Consider the following 21,841-nt stretch of genomic DNA (forward strand, 5'->3'; position numbering starts at 1 on the left):
AGTAGGGTATAGTAGTTATGACACTAATAAGATCATAGGCAATTTGAACATCTGAGTGAGTTCCTGAAGCTCCCAGATAGACTTACCCAATCTTAGAACATAGACAGACTGTATTAATTCAGATTTACTATAAAGGGATGATTCTGGGAGGGGGAGAAGACAGGCTAAGTTAGAGAATTCCAAATTGCAGATTTTTTCACTCTGAGTGTGCACAGTAACCATGATTAACTGTTTATCGAGTAGTTCCAAGAATCACTCATGCTAGACCTGCTTTAATAAATAGAATACTTATTGTTAATTAGTACATTGTTTGTCTACAAGCTGATATTGCTAAGGCACTGAAAACAGCTTATATTAAATAACTTGAACACCCTCTTGCTGCTGACCACCATTACTCATAAACTCATTCTTCATCTATAATGCAAAGGAAAATTAGCCCGGCCTTGTTTAAATTATTTACAATTTCAAAATTAAATAGGTTCAAAAATTATGTAAGCACACATCTATTTGGTCTGGGCCTAAGATTTCATTGGTACATCTACCAATATGAAAACTCCCTCTACCAATACTGGTGAGAAGCTCCTTAGTCATGGTCACATAGCTAGCATTTGTCAAAGGTAGAAGCAAAGGAGGTCTTCATAATGCCAAGTCTACTTTGTCTGTCCACTATGCTGTGCTGCCTATTAACTAATATATTTCCCTCTCATCTTCTAAAAAGAAGCTAGACACATTGAGTCTCCCCAACTAACTTTCCCATATAAATATATGCATATATATGTATGACTATATATGTGATTAATATCTTCATTTCCCCAAGAGATATTTGTGATTGGGTGTTAATAGACCCTGAGCAATTATTTTCTGTCTCAACAATACAATGATTCGAGACAATCCAAGACAAAGAATATTGATGAAACATACTATCTACCTCCAAAGAAAGAACTGATATTGATGGAACAAATTGAAGCATGCTATTTTTCACATTCTTTCAATAAGTGACAAATATGGTGATGTTTTGCATGATCATATATGTATGGCCCATATCAGATTGTTTGCCACCTTGGAGAGGGGTGAGGGGAGGGAGGAAGGAGGGATAGAGATTGGAACAGAAAAATATAAATAAAAATGTTTAATCTGGAAAGGTGGGGGAGGGGTGTGCTGGGAAGGATACAGGAGGTATATATATCTATGGTGTGCATTTATGAGTTATTTAGGTCTCATTTATATAGTAATTATATTTAAACAAATTTGTCATGAATTATTTATATAAATGTATATGTATATGTTATTTATAAAACAGTTATTTAAGGATTTAAAATACTAAGTTATATGTCTTAGAATATATCTAGGTATATCTAAATGTAATAACGTAGAAAATTTACATTATATATGTCAATGTGTGTATGTGTATATTTATATTTGAGATATATATATATATATAATATGATTATATATCACAAATAAAATTGTAAAAAAGAATGCGACAAAAGGGAATGGATTTAAACTGTATTGGCAGGGATTTAGATGGGACCCCAGAAAGGCATTCCCTGCCTGTAAGGGAAAGAAGAAATTCTGGTTGTGGTGACAAGGAAGGTTGTGGAGTTACCTCCTTTGGAGATCCTGAGCAATAAATAGGAGTAGACAATTCCTTGTTTGGCATGATTTGGGTTCAGACCTGGAGAAGAATGGTTCAGATAAAACTGAAAGTTCCCTTCAGGCAGAAAATTAAATCATAATGTAGCTGACATCCTGCCTCCACAGCTCCTGGTTCATCACTTTTCTGGAGTTTATGACTCCACCCAGTTCAACCGCCCAGTTATAGGGAGGGCTGCAGAGAAGACTATTTGGGGAATGTCTGACATCTGGACACACCTTCCCAATGCTAGTGCAGACAGGAGCCAGGCAGGGTCATCCCCGAAGATTAGAAAAGTCCTTAGAAAAGCAGAAGAATCGCTCTGAACTCCTATAGCACTTAAAAAAGTATGGACCAGTCGACCTGGCTCACATATTATCTTATGCTGCTACCTGCATCTGTGGATGCTGGTTTTGTCTCCCTGCATGGATCCTAAGCTTTCCAGAGACATAGGCATCCATATCCTGCTTGAGCGCTCTGTAGCCTGTGATACTGTTGACTACCCTCATCTCCTCGATGCTCTCCTCTCTCTAGGTTTTCATGACACTGCCTTCTCCTTTGTAGCCTTTGTGGATCTTCATCCAGGTCCTGTCTATTAACCATGAATGTCCCTAAGACTTTAACCTGAGGGGGCAGCTAGGTGGCACAGTGAATAAAGCACTGGCCCTGGATTCAGGAGGACCCGAGTTCAAATCCAGCCTCAGATACTTGACACTTACAAGCTGTGTGACCCTGGGCAAATCACTTAACCCTCATTGCCCAGCCAAAAGAAAAAAAAAAGACTTTAACCTGAGCCAAGCTTCACTTGATGATCTCATCAGCCCCCACCCTACCCCCAAGTTCCTAGGACACATTCAGGTAGCTTAAGAGAAAAAAAAAACAAAGAAATTAGTATTTTATCCCTTTCTCAGGCTGGCCTCAAACCATAGGACACATTAATTAAAAGAGAGTGTTTTAATTGTGAAGTCAGCAGGCTTGCCCCACCTCTCACCCTTTCTTTTGGTGACCTACTTGCCATCTGCTCTGTTCTCTAGCTCTCCACTTCACCCTATTTGTAAACACACAGAAATCCAGTGCCCTTTATGTTCTGCCACCTTCATAGCTATTACCAGCATTTTCTTCTTAGTTCTGTCATTCTAGTCTATTCCCATTCTCTAGACCTTTGTGACCTTCTCCCATCAAAATCGATTCCTCAGTTTTCTTAATAAGCTGCTCTATATCAATGTATTCAATTACCTTTAATTTAAACTATGTATCTCTTATTTGTATACTTCTTTTGCAAGTTGGATTCCCAATAGAATGTGAGCTCCTTGGAAAGAGGGATTGTCTTTTTGCCTATTTTTGGTATGCCAAGTGCTTAGCATACTATCTAGCATATGGTAAGCACTTAATAAATGCTTGTGGATTGATTGACTAATGGAAGCAAAATGTTTTAGCCCTTTCTAATTGTCTTCTTTTAGCATATTTGCCTTAATCCAAAGGAGGGATTCCAATGGTGTAACTTCTGGCACTTCGAAGGATATATATATACACACATATACACACACATACGTACACATATGCATGTATGTATATATCTATATATGTGTGTACATACATGTGTGTATATGTACAGACATATACACATATCTACACACCCAACATATATATCCCATATATGTGCCCAGCACTGTTCGGGGTTCTGTGTATACAAACATAAAGGAATGAAACTATTGCTGCTCCAAAAGTTTAATGATCAAGGGAAGACAAGAAGCAGATGTATAAGTATGTACAGAATAAATATAAATGGAATACAAATTAATACAAAGAAGTTAAATAGCAGGCAATTAAGGAGGGAGGGCATTAGTTGTTTAGAGGGAATTGAAAAAGTTTCCTGTAGAAGGTAGTGCTTGAACTATGACTTGAGAAGGATTTCATGGGATAGAGGTGAGAGTGGTATATTCCAGGCATGGGAAACAACCTAGCAAAGGCAGAGAGAAAAGAGATGGAGGGATGTGTGATGAACAATAGAGGTAGGCCAGTTTGGTTAGATCACAGAATTGGGGGCAGGAGTAATAATATCCAGGAAGGCTAGAAAGATAGGTTGGGACCAGATTGTGAAAGGCTTTAAAAGCTAAACAGAGGAGTTTATATTTGATCCTAGAGGTAATAGGGAAACACTGAGGTTGACTGAGGAGGGGAGTGGGAAGGTCAGATTTGCAATGAAAGAAAATCACTTTGGCAGCAGTAGCAATGAGTAGAATGGACTGGTATGGGGAGAAACTTGAGACAGGAAGACTGATGAGGGGTTAGTTGCAATAATCTGAGCAAGAAGTGATAAGGACCTGAACTAATGTGGTAGCCCCATAAGCAAAAGAAGAGCTGAGATACAAGGATGTTGTAGAAGGGAACGGACTGGTATTGGCCTCTGATTGTATAGGAAGGATGAGGGTGAAGAGTAGTGAATGATTATGAAGCAAAGATACTTAAGTATGATAGGGCCTTCAGTAGAAATAGGGAAGTTAGGAAAAGGGAAAGGCTTGGGGAGGAATGTAATGAGTTCAGTTTTGGACATGTTGAGTTTAATATGTTTTTAGGACATCTAACCAACAATTAATGATGTAGAATTGATGCTTAGTGGAGAGATGGAAGCTGGGTATATAGATCTGTGGATCATCAGCACAGAAACAACAGCCAAAGTCACAGGGGCTGATGAGGTCACCAAGAGAGGAAATGTAGAGAGAGAAAGAAGAGAAAAAGTCCCAGGACAGATCCTTTGGTAGCACCTTTATTTAGGGAGTACGACATATAGCATTAGCCTGCAAAAGAAATATGGCATGGTAGACAGGAGAACTCATCCCCTTTCTGTTACTTATTTTTACATATTTTAAAAACTGACCTATAGAAGAGGTGGCAGGTTTATTTTCTGTTGCTTCATTTTATGTGATCCCCAAATAAATGCAAGTCAACTAAATTCTTATTGCCTGAATCATATTAGAAATATGCTATGAGGTAGCTTTCTGCTTAAAGAAATCTTTGACTGTGCATACCCTTTGATCCAGCAATACCACCACTATGTCTGTATGCCAAAGAGATCACAAAAAGGGGAAAAGGACATATTTGTACAAAAATATTTTTAGCAGCTCTCTGTGTGGTGGCAAGGAATTGGAAATCGAGGGAATGCCCATCAATTGGGGAATGGCTGAACAAGTTGTGGTATATGAATGTAATGAAATACTATCGTGCTATAATAAATGATGAGCAGGCAGATTTTAGAAAAACCTGGAAAGACTTACATGAACTGATGCTGAGTGAAGTAAGCAGAACCAGGAGAACACTGTACACAATAACAGCAACATTGTACAATGATCACCTTTGATGGACTTAGCTCTTAGCAATGTAATTATCCAAGACAATTCCAAAAGACGCATGATGGAAAGTGCTATCCACATCCAGAGAAAGAACTATGGAGTCTGAATGCAGACTGAAGCATACCGTTTTCACTTTTTTTTGGGGGGTGGCTTTTCCTTTTTGTTCTGATTCTTCTTTCACAACATGACTAATGTGGAAATATGTTTACATGATTGCACATGTATAACCTATATCACATTGCTTGCCATCTTGGGAAGGGAAGATCAGAAAAACGGAGGGAAAAAATTTGAAACTCAAAATCTTATAAAAATGGATGTTGAAAACTATCTTTACATGTAATTAAAAATACTATTTACAAAAACATATAAAGAAATCTTGTCTATCTTTGGTAAAGAAAATAGAATACCTTTAGTTTCTCAGTCATATACATCTGGAAAAGTAGTATCTGAACTCTCTCAAGGCTGTTTTCAATGAGGTAGGCCTGAGTGCCATATCTCCAGACTAAACTAAAGTTGGAAATTTCCAACCACCTCTGGTTCTGAGAAGCTATTTTCTTTTCTTTTCTTTTCTTTTCTTTTCTTTTCTTTTCTTTTCTTTTCTTTTCTTTTCTTTTCTTTTCTTTTCTTTTCTTTTTGAGAGGCAATTGGGGTTAAGTTACTTGCCCAGGGTCACACAGCTAGTAAGTGTCAAGTGTCTGAAGCCTATTTTCAATAGTAACAGGCCAGCAGAAATTGGGACTTCAGAGTTCCTTTAACAGGTACACTTCCCTAGTACCAGAGCTGCAATCAGAATAAGATGGCATAAATCCCCCCAATTTCTCCCTTCATTACCACCCAAGCAGAAAGGATAATATTTTATGAATAATTGATTTGCAACAAGTTTACAGCTCTAGATACTTTGGAAATATATAATTATGAGTTCTGCTGCTAACTAGCCATGTGACCTTAATTAAGACCTTTCTACTTCAGCAACTCAAGGCCTCAATTTCTCACCAATAAAATGAGAGGATTAGATGAAATGATTTCTAAGGTTACTTTCAGTGCTAACATTCTTTTCTTTTCTCATTTTTTCTTCCTTCGCACTCCCTCCCTTCCTCCCTTCCTCCCTCCCTCCCTCTCTCCTTCCCATCCTTCCTTCCTTCCAGGAAACTTCCTCCAAAGATGCAGATTGGCAATAGGGCCTGTATCTTGTAGTCTGAAACTTACCTAAGGCTCTGAAAAATTAAGTAACTTGATCATGATCACATAAATAGCGTGTCAGAGACAGGATTTGAATCCAGGTCTCCCTGAATCTAATGCCAGACCTCTATCCACTATCCAACGCCTTGAGAAATGTATATCTATCTATATTTATTTTAGCACCATGTTAAATGTAGCATATATCAATACCTACTGTACCAAAAATCACTGGAGAATGAATATGGCATTTCTAGAGAATTGAATTTTATTATTTCAAGCACCAAAATATTTATTTATTTTTATTATTTTGAATGGAAATCTTTCCAAAATATACTTTCTTTTCCTTCTTTAACAGAATAGGTTGGCATGACTTAAATACCACCTTCTGCATGAAGTAGATATTGATTCCTACATTTTTCCTGATCTAGCTACTAATGCCCTCCTTCCAACTAACCTGTATTTAATGCCTTCTATTTGTTTACATTTTATTCCTTACATGCATATAAATAACATAAATATAAATACAAATGATATTTACATAAATATTAGATGTGTATATAGTTGTATTTTTTTTTGTTTGTTTGTTTTTTTAGTGAGGCAATTGGGGTTAAGTGACTTGCCCAGGGTCACACAGCTAGTAAGTATTGAGTGTCTGAGGCCGGATTTGAACTCAGGTACTCCTGACTCCAGGGCCGGTGCTCTATCCACTGCGCCACCTAGCTGCCCCTATAGTTGTATAAATATAGATGTACATATAGACACAGATAGGTAGTACAATGAAAAGCATGATAGAGTTGGAATCAGGAAGATATGAATTCAATTCTAGCCTCAGATACTAGCTGCATGACTGTGGACCAGTAACTTAACCTCTGTCTGCTTCAGTTTCCTCACCAGTAAAAAAAAGAATAGTAGTACCTACCTCCCATATTTGTTGTGAGAATCAAATGAAATAATTATAAAGTGCTTTGTAACTCTTAAAGTGCTATGTAAATGCTAAATGTTATTATTAAAGAATATGTATTATATATGTGGCATATGTATATTTATATAGGATAGATAGATTAGATAGATCGATTGATTGATAGATTGATAGATAGATTACTTCATTAGAATGTAAGATCCTTGAGAGTAGAAATTGTTTAATTCTTCTACGGGTGTTCCCAGTGCTTGGCATAATAAGTCCATAGTAGGTACATAATACATGTTTATTGCTTGATGGTTGACTGATCATCTAACTTCTATTGATGACTCAGAATCATTATAAATTTTTATTGTACCATATTGTCATAGAGTGATACTCTAAGGTGAGTACTGAAGTGTGAAGGTGCTATTTGCCCTGGAACTAAATGATGCCAGACTACTATACTTAGGTCTGCTTTTTAATAATTTTTCTGTCTCCTCCTTCCTTGTCAGCTATTATGTCTTTCTTTTTTTCCTCCCTGGTATTTGCCAGCAGCAAGCTCCACCCCTCTAGTTTGCTTCTTTTTCACTTGTGAGTTCAAGAATCAGATATTTAAGCCTATCAGATGGCAGTTAAGTAGTATAGTAGACAGAACACTGGACCTGGAGTCAGAAAGATCTGAGTTCAAAATTAGCTAGTGACTAGCAAGTCACTTAACTTCTGTCTGCCTCAGTTTCCTCATCTATAACATGGGATAATAATACCACCTGTCTCCTGGATTGTTGAGAGCACAGAATGAGATATTTCTAAAGCTTACAAATATGTTATTAATTGTATGTATAGTAAGAATAGGTAGTTTTGAGTGAAGGCATACACTTTAGAGTGTCAACTTCGGGCATTTACTTTCATTGATTTTTTTTTTTCCTTCTTCATTTTCATCTGTGTTTCAGCTGTTGAAGCTAAATATTATGGTAAACATTATGTTTCTGTGATTCATAAAAGGAAAGGAAATAAAGGTGAAGAAGAATTCAAAAGAAAAAGGAACAGAAAAAGGAATGAGGGAAAAGGAAAGCTATCTTTTCTTCCCAACTGACCAAAGAATAACAATAGACTCTTAAGGTTTTCTCCTTCTTTTTCCTCAAACATACAAAAAAATAACTTATCTGCATTGCAACTTTGAAATAACAAGTCTACCTGAGTATCAAACTTTAAATGAGGTAAGCAAGGAGGGCATATTAATAAAATATTCCAAATTCTAGCACATAAACCCTAAACCTAATTTTGAATAGTCTTGTCCTATTCTTAGCTATTTGATTACTCGTATATATGTTTAAGTTTAAAAAGTGTTTCTATTAGAAAATATTATTTTATCTTAAATACTCCTAGCAGTCCAAAATCCTTCATTAACTAGTTCCAAGTATTACTTCAAGAGCCTGAATATATCTGGGAAAACAGAATAGAACCAACTGGACAGTGAAGCATAAAAATATGACTCCTTTACTACTGGAAAAAAATGTTGACAGTTTCCAAATTTAAGATTAAGGCTTCAAACCTGTAAGAGCTGATAAATATATGAGTGTGAGTACCACATGTTCCTGAACTATATACATGGTAAATAATATTCAAAAGAGCTCATACTGATCATATAGAAGATGCTCCAATTTACAAGGCATGTCCTTCACAAGGCCAAACTTGGCCAACAACAACCTTTTGCTGAGGGTTGGCCTTGGGAAATGATAGTTGGGTTTAGGGAAGATGACAAGATAAAGGAGAAGAGAAAGAGGTGGACTTATAAAACTCCATTTATAGAGTTTAATATTTGAGAGACCCTGCTTTAAGGAAGGATTCATCCCAGTGACTATCACACTCTGAATAAATATAGCTATCAACTCTCTCTTGAAGGCAGTGCCCTGACAAGCACAGACTCATGAGACAAATCCATGTAGTATGTTGAGTGGGGGATGGGGGAGGAGGGAGATTGGATTTAGCCTGAGAGGAGGTCTCTGTTCTCTAAGGAAGGGGGCTTTTGTTATTGCCTAGCTGTGGTATTTCATTCCCATTGTCCCTGAGCAAGAAAAGAATGCTGAGATAGATCCAGAGGTCAAGTTTGTAAATTTGAGCAATGTGACCTCTCCCTCCCTCCCCTGCCCCCCCCAACTATTGGTCTTAGGAACAGAGCTGGGAAGATCATCCATCTCACACCACTCAAGGGGCAAATAGCCCCTGGTCCTTCATAGGATGGGCATGGGAGTGAATGGTGGGTGAGAGGGGAAAGAGATAACCCATTGCTTTTCAGTCCTAGAAGGCCAAATGGGGACAGCAGCTGTTGGGAGAGAATGGCACATCAACATGCATGCTGTAGAAGCAAGGCAGCACTCACTTTTCTTCCAACACTATTCCATCCTCAGACCAAAGCCAGTCTTCTGCAGAAGCTGACCCAGAAAGAATAGAAGAGCCCGAACATGGTTTCCATGAGCTTTGACTTCATCTCTCTCTTTTGGTCAATCTATGATAACTTCTTCCTCCCACCAGTCTCAGCTGCTTCCAATAAATCCTCTCCACCAGGAGAGGCTTAGACCCAGGATGCCAAATAATTTGTGGACTGAACCTGGATGCCAGGTATTTTATGGATTTGCCTCTGTAAAAAGGACCCACAAAATGTTCTCCTTTTTGCTTTCCTAATGGAAATGCTACATTTAGGTCCTCCTGAATCAAGGGCCGGTGCTTTATCCACTGTGCCACCTAGCTGCCCCCAAGGTGGGCACACATTTTACTCCTTTCTGGTAGAAAACTGCTTCTGATTTAGAAAGTCCAATTTTACATTCTTAATTTACAATCTTTCCTGAATATTCTTAGTTCCTTATCTCTCTGAGCTGAAATTTAAATCCTTCTGACTGAACTAGACCAAGCAAAAACCAAGCACAAACCTGCTGTGGCCACAAAAACAACAAAATAACAAAATAAAAAAGTTAGTGTTTTGCAAATAGAAATACTCTCAATTTCATCCCTCAGGATACAAAATATAAAAGAAGAATCTCTTTGAAACAATCCCAATTATAACATACTCTGAAGCCCTCACTATGCCATTTGGGTGAATCAGAAATGTCTGTTATTAAATAGAGCTTAAAATAAAATTTTCATTGTACAATCCTGCCTGGAAAATCTGTTTGGTTATATAGAGACTTCTGTGATAGCATTTGTTATAATGGAACTTGATATTAATCTTTTTTCTTGCTAACCACTAAGTCCCTCTTTGCCAGGAGTAGCAAAGGATCGTCATCACATCCTTCTGTAAAACAAACCAAAAAAACAGTGCCCAGGCCCCAACAAAATAGACACCTGTCAGCCTTCCCTGCTAAAAGCAAGTGGGTGAGTCTCCAAAGCAAAAAGGAAATTGTGTACTTACCAGAAAATGGGATGCTCTCTCTCCAGCACTTGTGGTCCAAACAGGTCGGTGCACTCTGGGAGAATGATTGTATCTTCAGAGCAAGAATGTCTAAAGGCACAGGGGAAGTAAGGGACATCTTCATGCGAGCCTGAAGATGGAGAGAAGAAAGAAGAGTTGAAAGGGGACCAACCTTTATTTTCTTATTACCGATTTCCCTTTTGCCTCTTCCTTTTTCTACTCAAAACTACCCCAGGTAGAATGGTTGTTGATGTGGTAGGATGCAAAGGATATGGAAAAGGGCTCTCTGCCCAAACCAAAAACAACATTATCACCCACAGCCCTATCATTGTGCTTCATGTTTTACCTCTTAGGGTTAAGCACTGTTCTTACCAGATTCTCCTTTATTTTATTTTATTTCTTTAATGCATATACCCCTTGTAGGGATCCCATTTTAAGTCCTTCACACCTCTAGGTGAAAATTTTCCTTTCCCCCTGACCAAAGTAACTGTGCCAACATGAGCCTGGATGGGGCTGAGGAAAGAAAGGTAGACTCCACAAATAAAAAAGCAAAAAAGCAAAAGACAAACTTTGGTGCCTTCACTACTTTTTTCTCAGGACAGTCCTGTTGGTTCTGTTGGCAGAGTTCTCTACTTCTGAAGGGACCGCCAAGATTCTAAAATCCTCATAGGTTTCATGGGGCCCCGATTTTACTTGAAGGACATGAGGATGTGACATCTTTATTTGTTTACTTTTTTCCTTAAGGACATAAAGGCCACTTGATAGAGTGAAGAGAAGGCCAACCTTGAAGTCAGAAAGTTCTGGCAGATTCATCTGTCAAGCCTCTGGTTGGGTAACCCTGAGCAAGATTAAGAATTGCAGAGAAGGTGCTGACCTGAATTGGTGAAGGGAGTTTCCTCACCTGAGAATTCCCCCAAACCAATGAAATCACAACTTCTGTCCCTTTCCCTATCCTCTCTCATTAGGATGTATTTCATTTGGAGCAGCTCTACCATTGCTGAAACAAAAATTAAAAATAACATACAAAACTTCACCAAGACATTTCAGTGTAAAATTCCTATTTCAAATTCCCATTCCAAATGATTATGTCTAGGAATTTTTCAAAAAGCATCTGTTAATATTGATTGAGATGCCACAAGGGTAGTTCTGCATAAATTATGTAGCAAGAGACTGTGAAAGGTCAGTATCCAGTTTAGCATAGTGAGATAACAGCATCTCTCCCCTACCCTTGCCCTTCCTCCTCTCTCCTACTCCACCAACCCCCATCCTTTCCTCATTCATTATACTGCAGTATGGAAACCTAACTCAGTGTAGCTGAGTATAGCTCTACTACATAGTGCATAATGTGAGAAACTGTGTGGAAACTCCTTCTACCAGCACCAATTAGCAACTCATCTGCAACTCTCGAATCCAGGTCTTCCTGACCCTGAATCAGTTATATAACTGAGGTAGAGTTGAAAGGGGCTTTAGAGGTAATCCAACCCCCCTAATTTCACAGCTGAGGAAACTGAGGCCCAGATAAGCCTGCATAACTAGTAAGAATCTAAGGCAAGATTGGAACACTGATCTTCTTGACCCCAAGTCTGGTGCTGTATACACTATACCTTTGTTACTCTAAGCTATCTTCTGTCAGAACATGCTACTTCTCATATATATCTTTATAATTATTAAATTAAGCATAACTTTTTTTCTCCACTGAGATATCACAGTATATGAATTCCCAACAGTAGAGTTTCATTTCTAAAGACTATAGGAGTTTTCTAGCTTTTAAAATAATAATAAACTGTAAAATGGGAATAATATTTGTATAAACTCCCACACAAGCTTGTTCTGAGGAAGATGCTCAGTATAAAAATGTAAGCAATTACTGATATTAATATTTAAGTGAGAATAACAAAAATTATTTTTATATTTTGGGAGGGGTAATACATTAACCCATAATCAGATATAATACCTCAATGGGAATTGTTTTATAAAATTACTTTCCCAAAGGGTTAACTATATAAACAAAGTCTTAAGACACATAGGGAATATACTCCAAGCTACCCAGGAAATTCAGGCCACCGTGGAGGCCCCAGAATTTAGGAGCTCTGAGCAGCCAGGGGTTAGTTAGCAGGAGAGGAGAAGTGTACCTGAGGGAAAAGAGAATAAGAGACCTAGGAAGGTACTGAGTACAAATTTGATCTTCCTAATTAATGGCAGATGCTGATCTTGTTGGCACAAATATCACGCCCATTTTTTGTTTTTGTTTTTTTGTTTTTTAGTGAGGCAATTGGGGTTAAGTGACTTGCCCAGGGTCACACAGCTAGTAAGTGTCAAGTGTCTGAGTCCAGATTTGAACTCAGGTCCTCCTGACTCCAGGGTCAGTGCTCTATCCACTGCACCACTAGCTGCCCCCTATCATGCCCATTCTTAACAGGGAACCTTAAAATTTTTCCATTCTGGTGTGGGAGATGAAACCAGAGGACTGATGTCAGTTCAACATATAAATGTCTTTTTATCCACATGTACATTTTGGGAAGGAGTCAAAATTTTTTCTCCCTCTATTCACTACCAGCAGGGCTAAGGTAACACCAAGGAATGGAAAAATATTTTTAAAAAGAAAGTAAAGCTTTAAATGTTTAAATGTTTGTTCAGAAGAAACAAAAGGAAGAATAAAGTTGGGAAGAGATGGATCAGAACTGTGACAAGGACAGGACATTCCTCACAGGTAAAAAATTTATCACAAGTTCTGACTTGAAGTTCTTTTCCTTTAGGGCTAAATTTCTCAATATTGTGGAATTTGGGGGCTGGAAGGAGCCTTTGAGGTCATCAAATGATAGGATCTTAGGATTTTAGAGTTGGAAGGGAGCATAGTCCAATGGCTTCATTTTGAAGATGAGGAAACTGAAGTCCAGAGATTGGAAATAACTTCCTTAAGGTCACACAGCAAGTTAACAAGGCAGCTGGTGTAATGACTAAGCAAGCTAGAATTGGCATCAGGGAGACCTAAGTTTTTTGTTGTTTTTTTTTAAAGTGAGGCAATTGGGGTTAAGTGACTTGCCCAGGGTCACACAGCTAGTAAGTGTTAAGTGTCTGAGGCCGCATTTGAACCCAGGTACTCCTGACTCCAGGGCCGGTGCTCTATCCACCGCGCCACCTAGCTGCCCCGAGACCTAAGTTTTAATGTGATCTAAGGCACTTGCTAGCTTTTTCACCCTGGGCAAGTTACTCAATCATTCTGTGTCTCAGTTTCCACATTTGTAAAATGGGGATAATAATAGCACCTATCCCATAGGGTGGCTGCGAGCATCAAGATGTGAGAATGTATAATACAGTACTCTTCAAACCTTTAAGTGCTATGTAAACGTTGTTGTTGTTGTTGTTGTTGTTGTTATGATAGGACCAAGACCTAAACTCAGGTTTCTTGATTCCTAGGTTAGTGTGCTTTCTATGACAGCAGGGAGCTTTCCTGAGTTTATTCATATTGAATTGCTGGGCACCACCTTCACCGCTAAAGGTCAAGTACACAAATATGACCACAGGATTATATGTCTCACCTTACATATCTATCAAAACAGCAGCCCTTCCTCCAGTTTTCTAAAGAGCACATAGAAGGCTAAGCCTTCCCTTAGTCAACTTCAAACAAGTATTTGAGTACCTACCCCATGCCTGGCTCTTTGCTAGGTGCCAAGGGAGATATAAGACAAGGGGAAGATTTAGTGACAGTTTTTTCATCTAGTTGGGGAGATAAGGTGTAGACACAGGAAAATATAACTACCTAGGACAATGCATGACAATTATAGGTCATATAGACAGTGGCCTCTAGACAAACGGAGTTCAGAGGAAGCAGGTTGTAATGGTCCTGGATAGTCAGTAAAGGGAGGTACTATGTTACAGCAGAACGGAGAACTAGATTTGGAATCAGAAGAGTTGAGTTTAAATCCCAGCCCTTACACTTACAATCTGTGAGACCTCAGGCACGTCTGTTAGCCCCATTGGTTGTCAGTTTACTCTATACAATGAAGAGGTGGGTCTAGATCTTAGCTTCTTAAATTGTGGGTTGTGACCCCATATGCGGTCACATAACCAAATGTGAGGATCATGAAAAATTTGGCAACAGTAAAAGGTTATATCTATTTTATATACCTACATATCCAGGGTGACTCTCAGGAGAAAAGGCATCACAAATAGAAAAAGTTTAAGAAGGTCTGATCTAGGTGACCTCAATGGTCTATTTCACCCATAAGTCCTATGATCTGATGGGAAGGTAATTTGCTGAGCTTGACTTTGAAGGATGAGTAGAATTTGGGTTTAAGACAATGCTTTTTTAACAACCTAGCCTGACTTTAGTCATGAGACTCATTATCTATAAGCCACAAAATAAATTCTAATTACTTTATAGTTATACCATCTTCATACTCAACTAAAAGTTATGGGAAACCAGTAAACCAGCAATGCTCCAGAAAGATTCTTAGAACCTTCTACACCTAAATCCTTAACCTAAATAAAATGCCTCCCAGTTCTTAACACAAATGGTGAAACTTAAATCATGATAATAATCTAAAAGCAAAGCTGGAGGGCGCTCTCTGAGGTGCCTAGAAAAGCTCTGTGTTTTCCATTATGCAGCCTATTTCTTACTTACCACAACATACAGATCATATATATCTTCACAACTGACACAACTCAAAAGAGCTGCCAATGGATTGTCCATCTACACAAAATGGTTTCTATCCTTGAAGGAAAGAGACTCTAAGGGCTGATGATAAATAAAGAACTACCCCCATATCTGAATATCAACTATGGAGAAGAAACAAAATAATTCTGACCTAAATTTTCAATTGATTCCTCCTGCTTAAAATGCCCGTTCTCATTCTCTCTGCCTTTCCAAATCCTATGAGACACAGGTCAAGTTCCATGAAAATTTCCCTAATGACTCTAGTTCACTCTGGTTCTTCTGTCCTCCAACCCGTTTTGCATTTCTTGTCTATGCTGCCTAATTAACACCATATTAAGTAGTCTCCTTTTCTCTTGCTGTTTGTACCAGGCCTCTTGGCACGTTATTATATACTGTCTTGTTCTTTAATTGTTCTAATTGCTTCTTGTCTCCTTAGCTAGACACTTTGATGCTAGGGAAGTGACTCTGTCCTCCCCTTTCCTCACATGCCCTGTTGGGGATTCCTATTCCTGTGGGTAGGCCAAAGGTGGTCTGACAACCAGATGATTTTCAGGCATATGAGAATACTTTATCAATGGTTGCCATTCCCCTTCTCCCCTAAGACCTTTACTGTCATCTGACTGAGGCTTTGAGAATCCTCTTTGATTTATAGGGCATAGGTCTTTTTTTGTGGGTTGTATAAGTCCTTTCCCCCCCCCCTTTTCAGATGCATTTCTAATCTATCTTCCTTTGCTTACATACATAATTCTTGTCCATATCTAATTCTCAACCACCATGGTATAGAGCCTTAAATTTTGGGTCGTGACCCCATATGGGATCGCATAACTGAATGTGAGGGTCCCAAAAAATTTGGCAACAGTAAAAGGTTATGTATATCTATTTCATATACTTATATACCTGGAGTTGTGTAAAAATTTCTTGGGCAAATTGCATGTGGAAAAAGTTTAATAAGCCCTGGTAAAGAGTAGAGAAAAGTGGATATGGAGTCAAATAACCTGGAATTGGGTCTGGGTTATGTTACTTGCTACCTGTGTGACCCTGCCCAAGTCATTTAATATCTCAGAGGGTTCTTCATCTGTTCTTCAGAGATTGTACTAGATGACCTCTAAGGTCTGTTCTAGCTCAAATATTCCATGAGATAGCTATGTGGTTTAGTACACTGGACTTGGAACCAGGAAGACCTGAGTAAAAATATTGCCTCAGACATTTATTAGCTGTGGGGCCCTAAACAAGTCATTTAACCTTTCTTAGCCTCAGTTTCCTCATCTGTAAAATTAGGATAATAATAGCACCACTTTACAAGGTTATTGTAAGGATAAAAATGAAATAATACATGTAAAGTGCTTTGGAAAACTTAAAGTGACATAAATATTAGCTACATTATTATCATCATTATCCTGTGATTGCATAGGGCTAAGAACATAATTTATATCCAAAAAGACTAGTTGATTGATATATGAACAAACAAATTCTGAAGAAATGACTTTTGGATTATACATGAGTTTAAATGATCAACGTGTAGGATTGGGGATGGGGGTTAATCAAGAGCTGATCAGCTACATTTCCATGTTGATTTGGAGCTTGAAGTGAAGTGATTTCTGCCAGTGTAATTTAAAAATGGCAACTCATGGCTATAACTCTGTAAGGTCTCTTCTCCACCCCCCCCAAAGTTATAGATAAAATTGTGGGATGCTGACCACATTTTTCAGGTCTTAAGGAAGAACATAATGGATTATTTCCATTTTTATAGAAACCATTTCTTGAAGGATTCATTTTTTAACAATTATATTGATCTTACAAGTAGGAGGAATTAAAGCTGACTGATCATCCAATTTATGCCTAGATATGGGTAGATTTTCTTCAATTCTTTATTTCAGAGACAGGGAAGAAAAAAGATCATAATACCTTAAATTTGTATATCCTTTCTAAGTTTCAAAGGCTTTCATGTCCACTTTTTCATTTGATTCCCAACAAAAATTTAGTGAGATGAATTAGAACATTTGACATATGGATGTAACGCAGTTAATTAGGGATAGTGCAAGGATTAGAACTTGGTGCTACCAACTCTCAGTGCAATTTTCTTTCCTAGCTTGGATAGACTTTTAGAATCATAGAATCTATTTTTTGTGTGTGTGTGTGAGGCAATTGGGGTTAAGTGACTTGCCCAGGGTCACACAGCTAGTAAGGGTTAAGTGTCTGAGGTCAAATTTGAACTCAGGTCCTCCTAACTCCAGGGTCGGTGCTCTATCCACCGCGCCACCTAGCTGCCCTAAATATAGGTTCTTGGGGGCAGCTAGACGGCGCAGTGGTTAAAGCACCAGCCCTGGATTCAGGAGTACCTGAGTTCAAATCTGGCCTCAGACACTTGACACTTACTAGCTTTGTGACCATGGGCAAGTCACTTAACCCCCATTGCCTAAAAAATATATATATATATATATATATATATATATAAGTTTTTAACAGTTACCATGTCTCATGGTTGATTTATATTGAGCTTGTGGTCAACTAAAACACGGAGTTTTTTTGTTTTTTTTTTTAACAAGAACTGCTATTAAGCCACTTAGGGGGAAAAAGACTTTGGTCTTTTAGACCCATCCTATCCTCATTCAATTGAATTTTAAAATATAAATATTAATATAATAATAACTGGCATTTATATGGCACTTTACAAATATTATCTCATTTTATCCTCAAAACAATCCTGAAAGGTAGATGCTATTATTATCCTTATTTTATAGATGAGGGAACTAAGGCAAGCAAAGGTGAAGTGATTTGACCAGGATTACACACATAGCCAGTTTCTGAGGCCAGATCAGAACTCAGGTCTTCCTGACTCCAGTTCCACTATTCTATCCACTGTTCTCTCTCTCTGTCTCTCTCCCTCTCTTTCTCTCTCTCCATATATATGTATGCATTTATGTATATATGCTCATTAAGAATAGATGTTATATATACATACATGTTTATACAAATGCCTACATATACACACACACACACACACACACATATATATATACACACACACATATATTTTAATGAGTATTGGACTATGATCCTAGCTTGCTGAGATCCTCTTAAATTTGGATTCTCTTGTTTAACATATTAGCTATCCCTCTCAGTTATATATTATCCACAAATTTAATAAGTATACATTCTGCGTCTTTATCCAAATTATTGATTAAAATGTTGAACAGGAAAGGGCCAAAGGCAGAGTTCTTCCTGTAGTTATAAGAAGCTGACATTTGTTCATTTATTCATATTCTTTAGGCCCAGTCATTCAACCAGTTCAGGATCCACTTTATTGCATTAGCATCCAGCCCTTCTCTTTCTACTCTCACACTATGAGAGGCTTTGTCACATACCTTGCTGACATCCGGGTATATTTCATCTATAACCTTATCAAAGCAGTTACACCTTTCAAGTTTACAAAGGGGGCATGCCCCCTTTTAAAAACTGTACAGCTTATGTATGCCCAACACCCTGGCATGAAGGATCTATTCCCAGGGCTAGAAGTGTAATGCCAGTCATTGCCCTGTTCCTAAAGAATCAGGCCTACTAAATGGCTGTGGTTTCATTTAACTTCTTCGCTATGTAATTCTCTATTGCATCATGACTTGGTCTTTCTTTCCCTTTAAAACTGAACAGTGAGAAGCTTTGGACCTCCTTTACCAAAGGAGGCAGAGATCATAGAATCTTAGATCTGGAGAGACGTTAGAGGTAATCTCATCCAACCCCCTTGATTACAGATAGAGTAAATGAGCCCCAGAGAGGTTGATTGACATGCTCAAAGCCACCTAGGTCTTCTGGCTCAAAATCCAGTGCTCCTTCCAGATACCCCACCCCAACTTACATAAGATGAATGATAAGCTTTTTCCTATTTGTTCCCCTTCTGTCCTCTTCCTATATTCATCTGTTTCTCCTTTGATCATTTTAAAGGAAATAGTTATATTTATTGAATTATGTCAATAAATAAAATCCATTTTATATAATAAATCCAAATCATAAAATCAATCATAGCAATAAATTAAATTTTAAAACTTTTCTAATTTTTGTCTCTTCAGTTCTGTGTACTGTCTCCTCAAATATCTGTCCATAAATTCTACCATTAGACATGCATCCATCTGGGTTATCAAGCAGCTGCCACTCATTCCTGAATGCCCCATCAATACACTAAAGGAATTTCTTATTTAGGTATTCTTTTCAAAAACAATCATAAGAAAGTTTCTCTTGTTTGTGTGTATTTGTGTATGCATGCACACATGTGTGTATGTATATATGTGTGCATCTATATGTTTACAAAAGAGGATCACACCCCTTCTTTAAAAATGTTTGCAGGTAAGATAACTCTGCTGTTAAAATATTTTTAATTGAGTATTGATCCATGATTCTAATCTGCTGGGATCCTCTTAAATTTGGGTTACCTTGCCCAGAATATTAGCTATCCCTCCCATTTATACATCATTCACAAATGTGATAAGAAGGCCTTCTGTATTTTGACCCGAGTCATTAATGAAACTATTGAACAGGACATGGACAAATACAAAATTCTTCTTGTAGTTAGTTACAAGAGGCTGACATTAGTGCATTCATGAGTATTCTTTGAGGCTGAACAGACAACATATATAAGTGGACATTTATGTGTTTATGTCTATGTGGTAGTAGTATTATTGGTTGTCCATTCAAACTTCAGGTAAATTGGTTGAAGTCATCCTTCAGAACAGTAGCTGCTTAAAAACATTTACTTCATCAATTCCATTGGAATTCACTTTTTATAGGGTAGAATGGGCTGACCACTGGAAAGTAATCTGGTTTGAGAAGATTATTCTACTCTTGACATATAGTCATACATCGAAAGGGAGTTCTAAGGTGAGTGGGTTGAGAACTGTGTGAAATCATCTTAAAGTAGGGGTTCTTAACCTAGGATTCATAGACTTCTTATAGATGTTTATGGACACATTTAGCGGGAGCTGTAAATTTGGATGGAAAATTATTTACATCTTTATTTTCACTAACCTATAACATAAATTTATCATTTCCTTCTATTATTAAAAAATACACAGATACATGCACACTGAGAAGGGGTGCATAGGTTTAACCAGATTGTCAAAGGGGTTCATGACACAAAAAAGGTTAAGGATTTGTGTTTTCAAGTAGGGATCACTCTGAGAGGGTAGTGCTTGGTGAGTCACAACTCCAGAGTTACAGTGACACAAGATGATATAGCACATAGAGAACTAGACTTAAGAGTCAGGAAGATCTGAGTTTGAGTTCTGCCTCATTTACTAGTTGTATGACCCTGGGCAAGTCATTTGACTTCTCTGCCTCCAGTTTCCTCATCTGTAAAATGAGTTTAATAATAGCACCTATCTCCCAGGGTTGTGAGGATAAAAGAAGATAATATGAATGTTTTATAAACCTCAGTGTTATATATTTGTTTTTGTTATTGTTCAGGGATTTTTCAGTTGGGTCTGACTCTTCATGACCTCTTTTGGGATTTTCTGGGCAAAAATATTGAAATGGTTTGCCATTTCCTTTTCCAGCTCATTTTATAGATAAGAAAACTGAGGCAAACAGGGTTAAGTTACTTGCCCACAGTCATTTAGCTAGAAGATAAGTCTTCCTGACTTCAGGCCCAACATTCTATCCAGTGAGCCACTTAGTTAGCCCATATGCACATTAGGTGTTATTATTATTATTATTAGCTATTATTAAAGATATCATGGCTGACAGTGGGAAATGTAAACTTCATGGGAAGGGTAGGTTCAAAGGAACAAGCACTAGAGAGGTAGAGAAAGGCTTGGGAATGAGGTAGGAGAGTATTAAAGCAGAATTCCAAGGATCCCATCATTGACTCTCTCTAGCCATGCATAGAAAGTAGTGTGGCCCATCCCCATACAGACACCTTCTCCGGAGTGTCAGGCCTATAATAAATAGTATATAACAGCTGTCAAATAGTTACTACATGGCAGACTGATAGTCTGCAGGAGTTCTCTCTTGAAATTTTCTTTCAAGATTTTAAATCAAAAAACAAGAAAAAACACTCTTCCACCAAAACCTCCCTCTGATTCCCCATTATGGCTGGGAGGTGACTCTGGGAAGCCATGCCACCAGAGCAAGCACTGATTGGTCCTATCACCCTGGGAAAGCTTCCAGTATCTGCCCAGCAACAGATCTGCCGTCTGAGGATCATACAAACTGAGCACTATGAAGCTCATCACTTGACTGGCTACTGGATGATGAATATGGGGGCCTGGACAATCCCTAAAGCCCATCTACTAGGGTACTGATGTTGTGTTGTGTTGTGTTGATGGACTAAGTACCTGCACCAATGAAATCACAGTTCTTTAAAGTATTAGTTAAGTTTTTTAAAATCACAGATGTGGTCAAATTTAGTACCTTGCTAACCACCTGGGCAGCATCCTGTCACCATGGTAACTTTCAAACGCACCATCTTAGTGTTTCCAGAAACTCAATCTGAGTGCAGGGGGTAACAAAAGCAGTGACTAGAACTACAAGACACAGGAGCAAACTTTTATTGAAAAGATAAATGTATTTGAGCCACAGACTGAGTCTGACTATATATTTTCTGCAAGTTTCATGACCTTAATAAAACCCAGTTCCCCAAACCTCATCACCTTATGGTTTCCTGGAGGTATTTAGACCTTCCAAATATTGATTCTGAGTCTAATTCTACAGCAAACAAGTGAAACTG

General features: G+C 38.0%; 1 protein-coding gene across 2 annotated transcripts in view; it reads right to left on the reverse strand.

Moving 5' to 3' along the window:
- ARHGEF4 (Rho guanine nucleotide exchange factor 4) overlaps positions 1-21,841 on the reverse strand; it is a 265,862-nt gene that overhangs the window by 225,629 nt on the left and 18,392 nt on the right. For both annotated transcript variants that reach the window (XM_043991992.1, XM_043991993.1), the window contains exon 3: positions 10,470-10,599. In XM_043991992.1, the coding sequence (XP_043847927.1) occupies positions 10,470-10,599 (130 nt within the window). The remainder of the gene's footprint in view (positions 1-10,469; positions 10,600-21,841) is intronic.

This window comes from Dromiciops gliroides, chromosome 3, assembly GCF_019393635.1.
Source record: "Dromiciops gliroides isolate mDroGli1 chromosome 3, mDroGli1.pri, whole genome shotgun sequence".
NCBI lineage: Eukaryota > Metazoa > Chordata > Mammalia > Microbiotheria > Microbiotheriidae > Dromiciops > Dromiciops gliroides.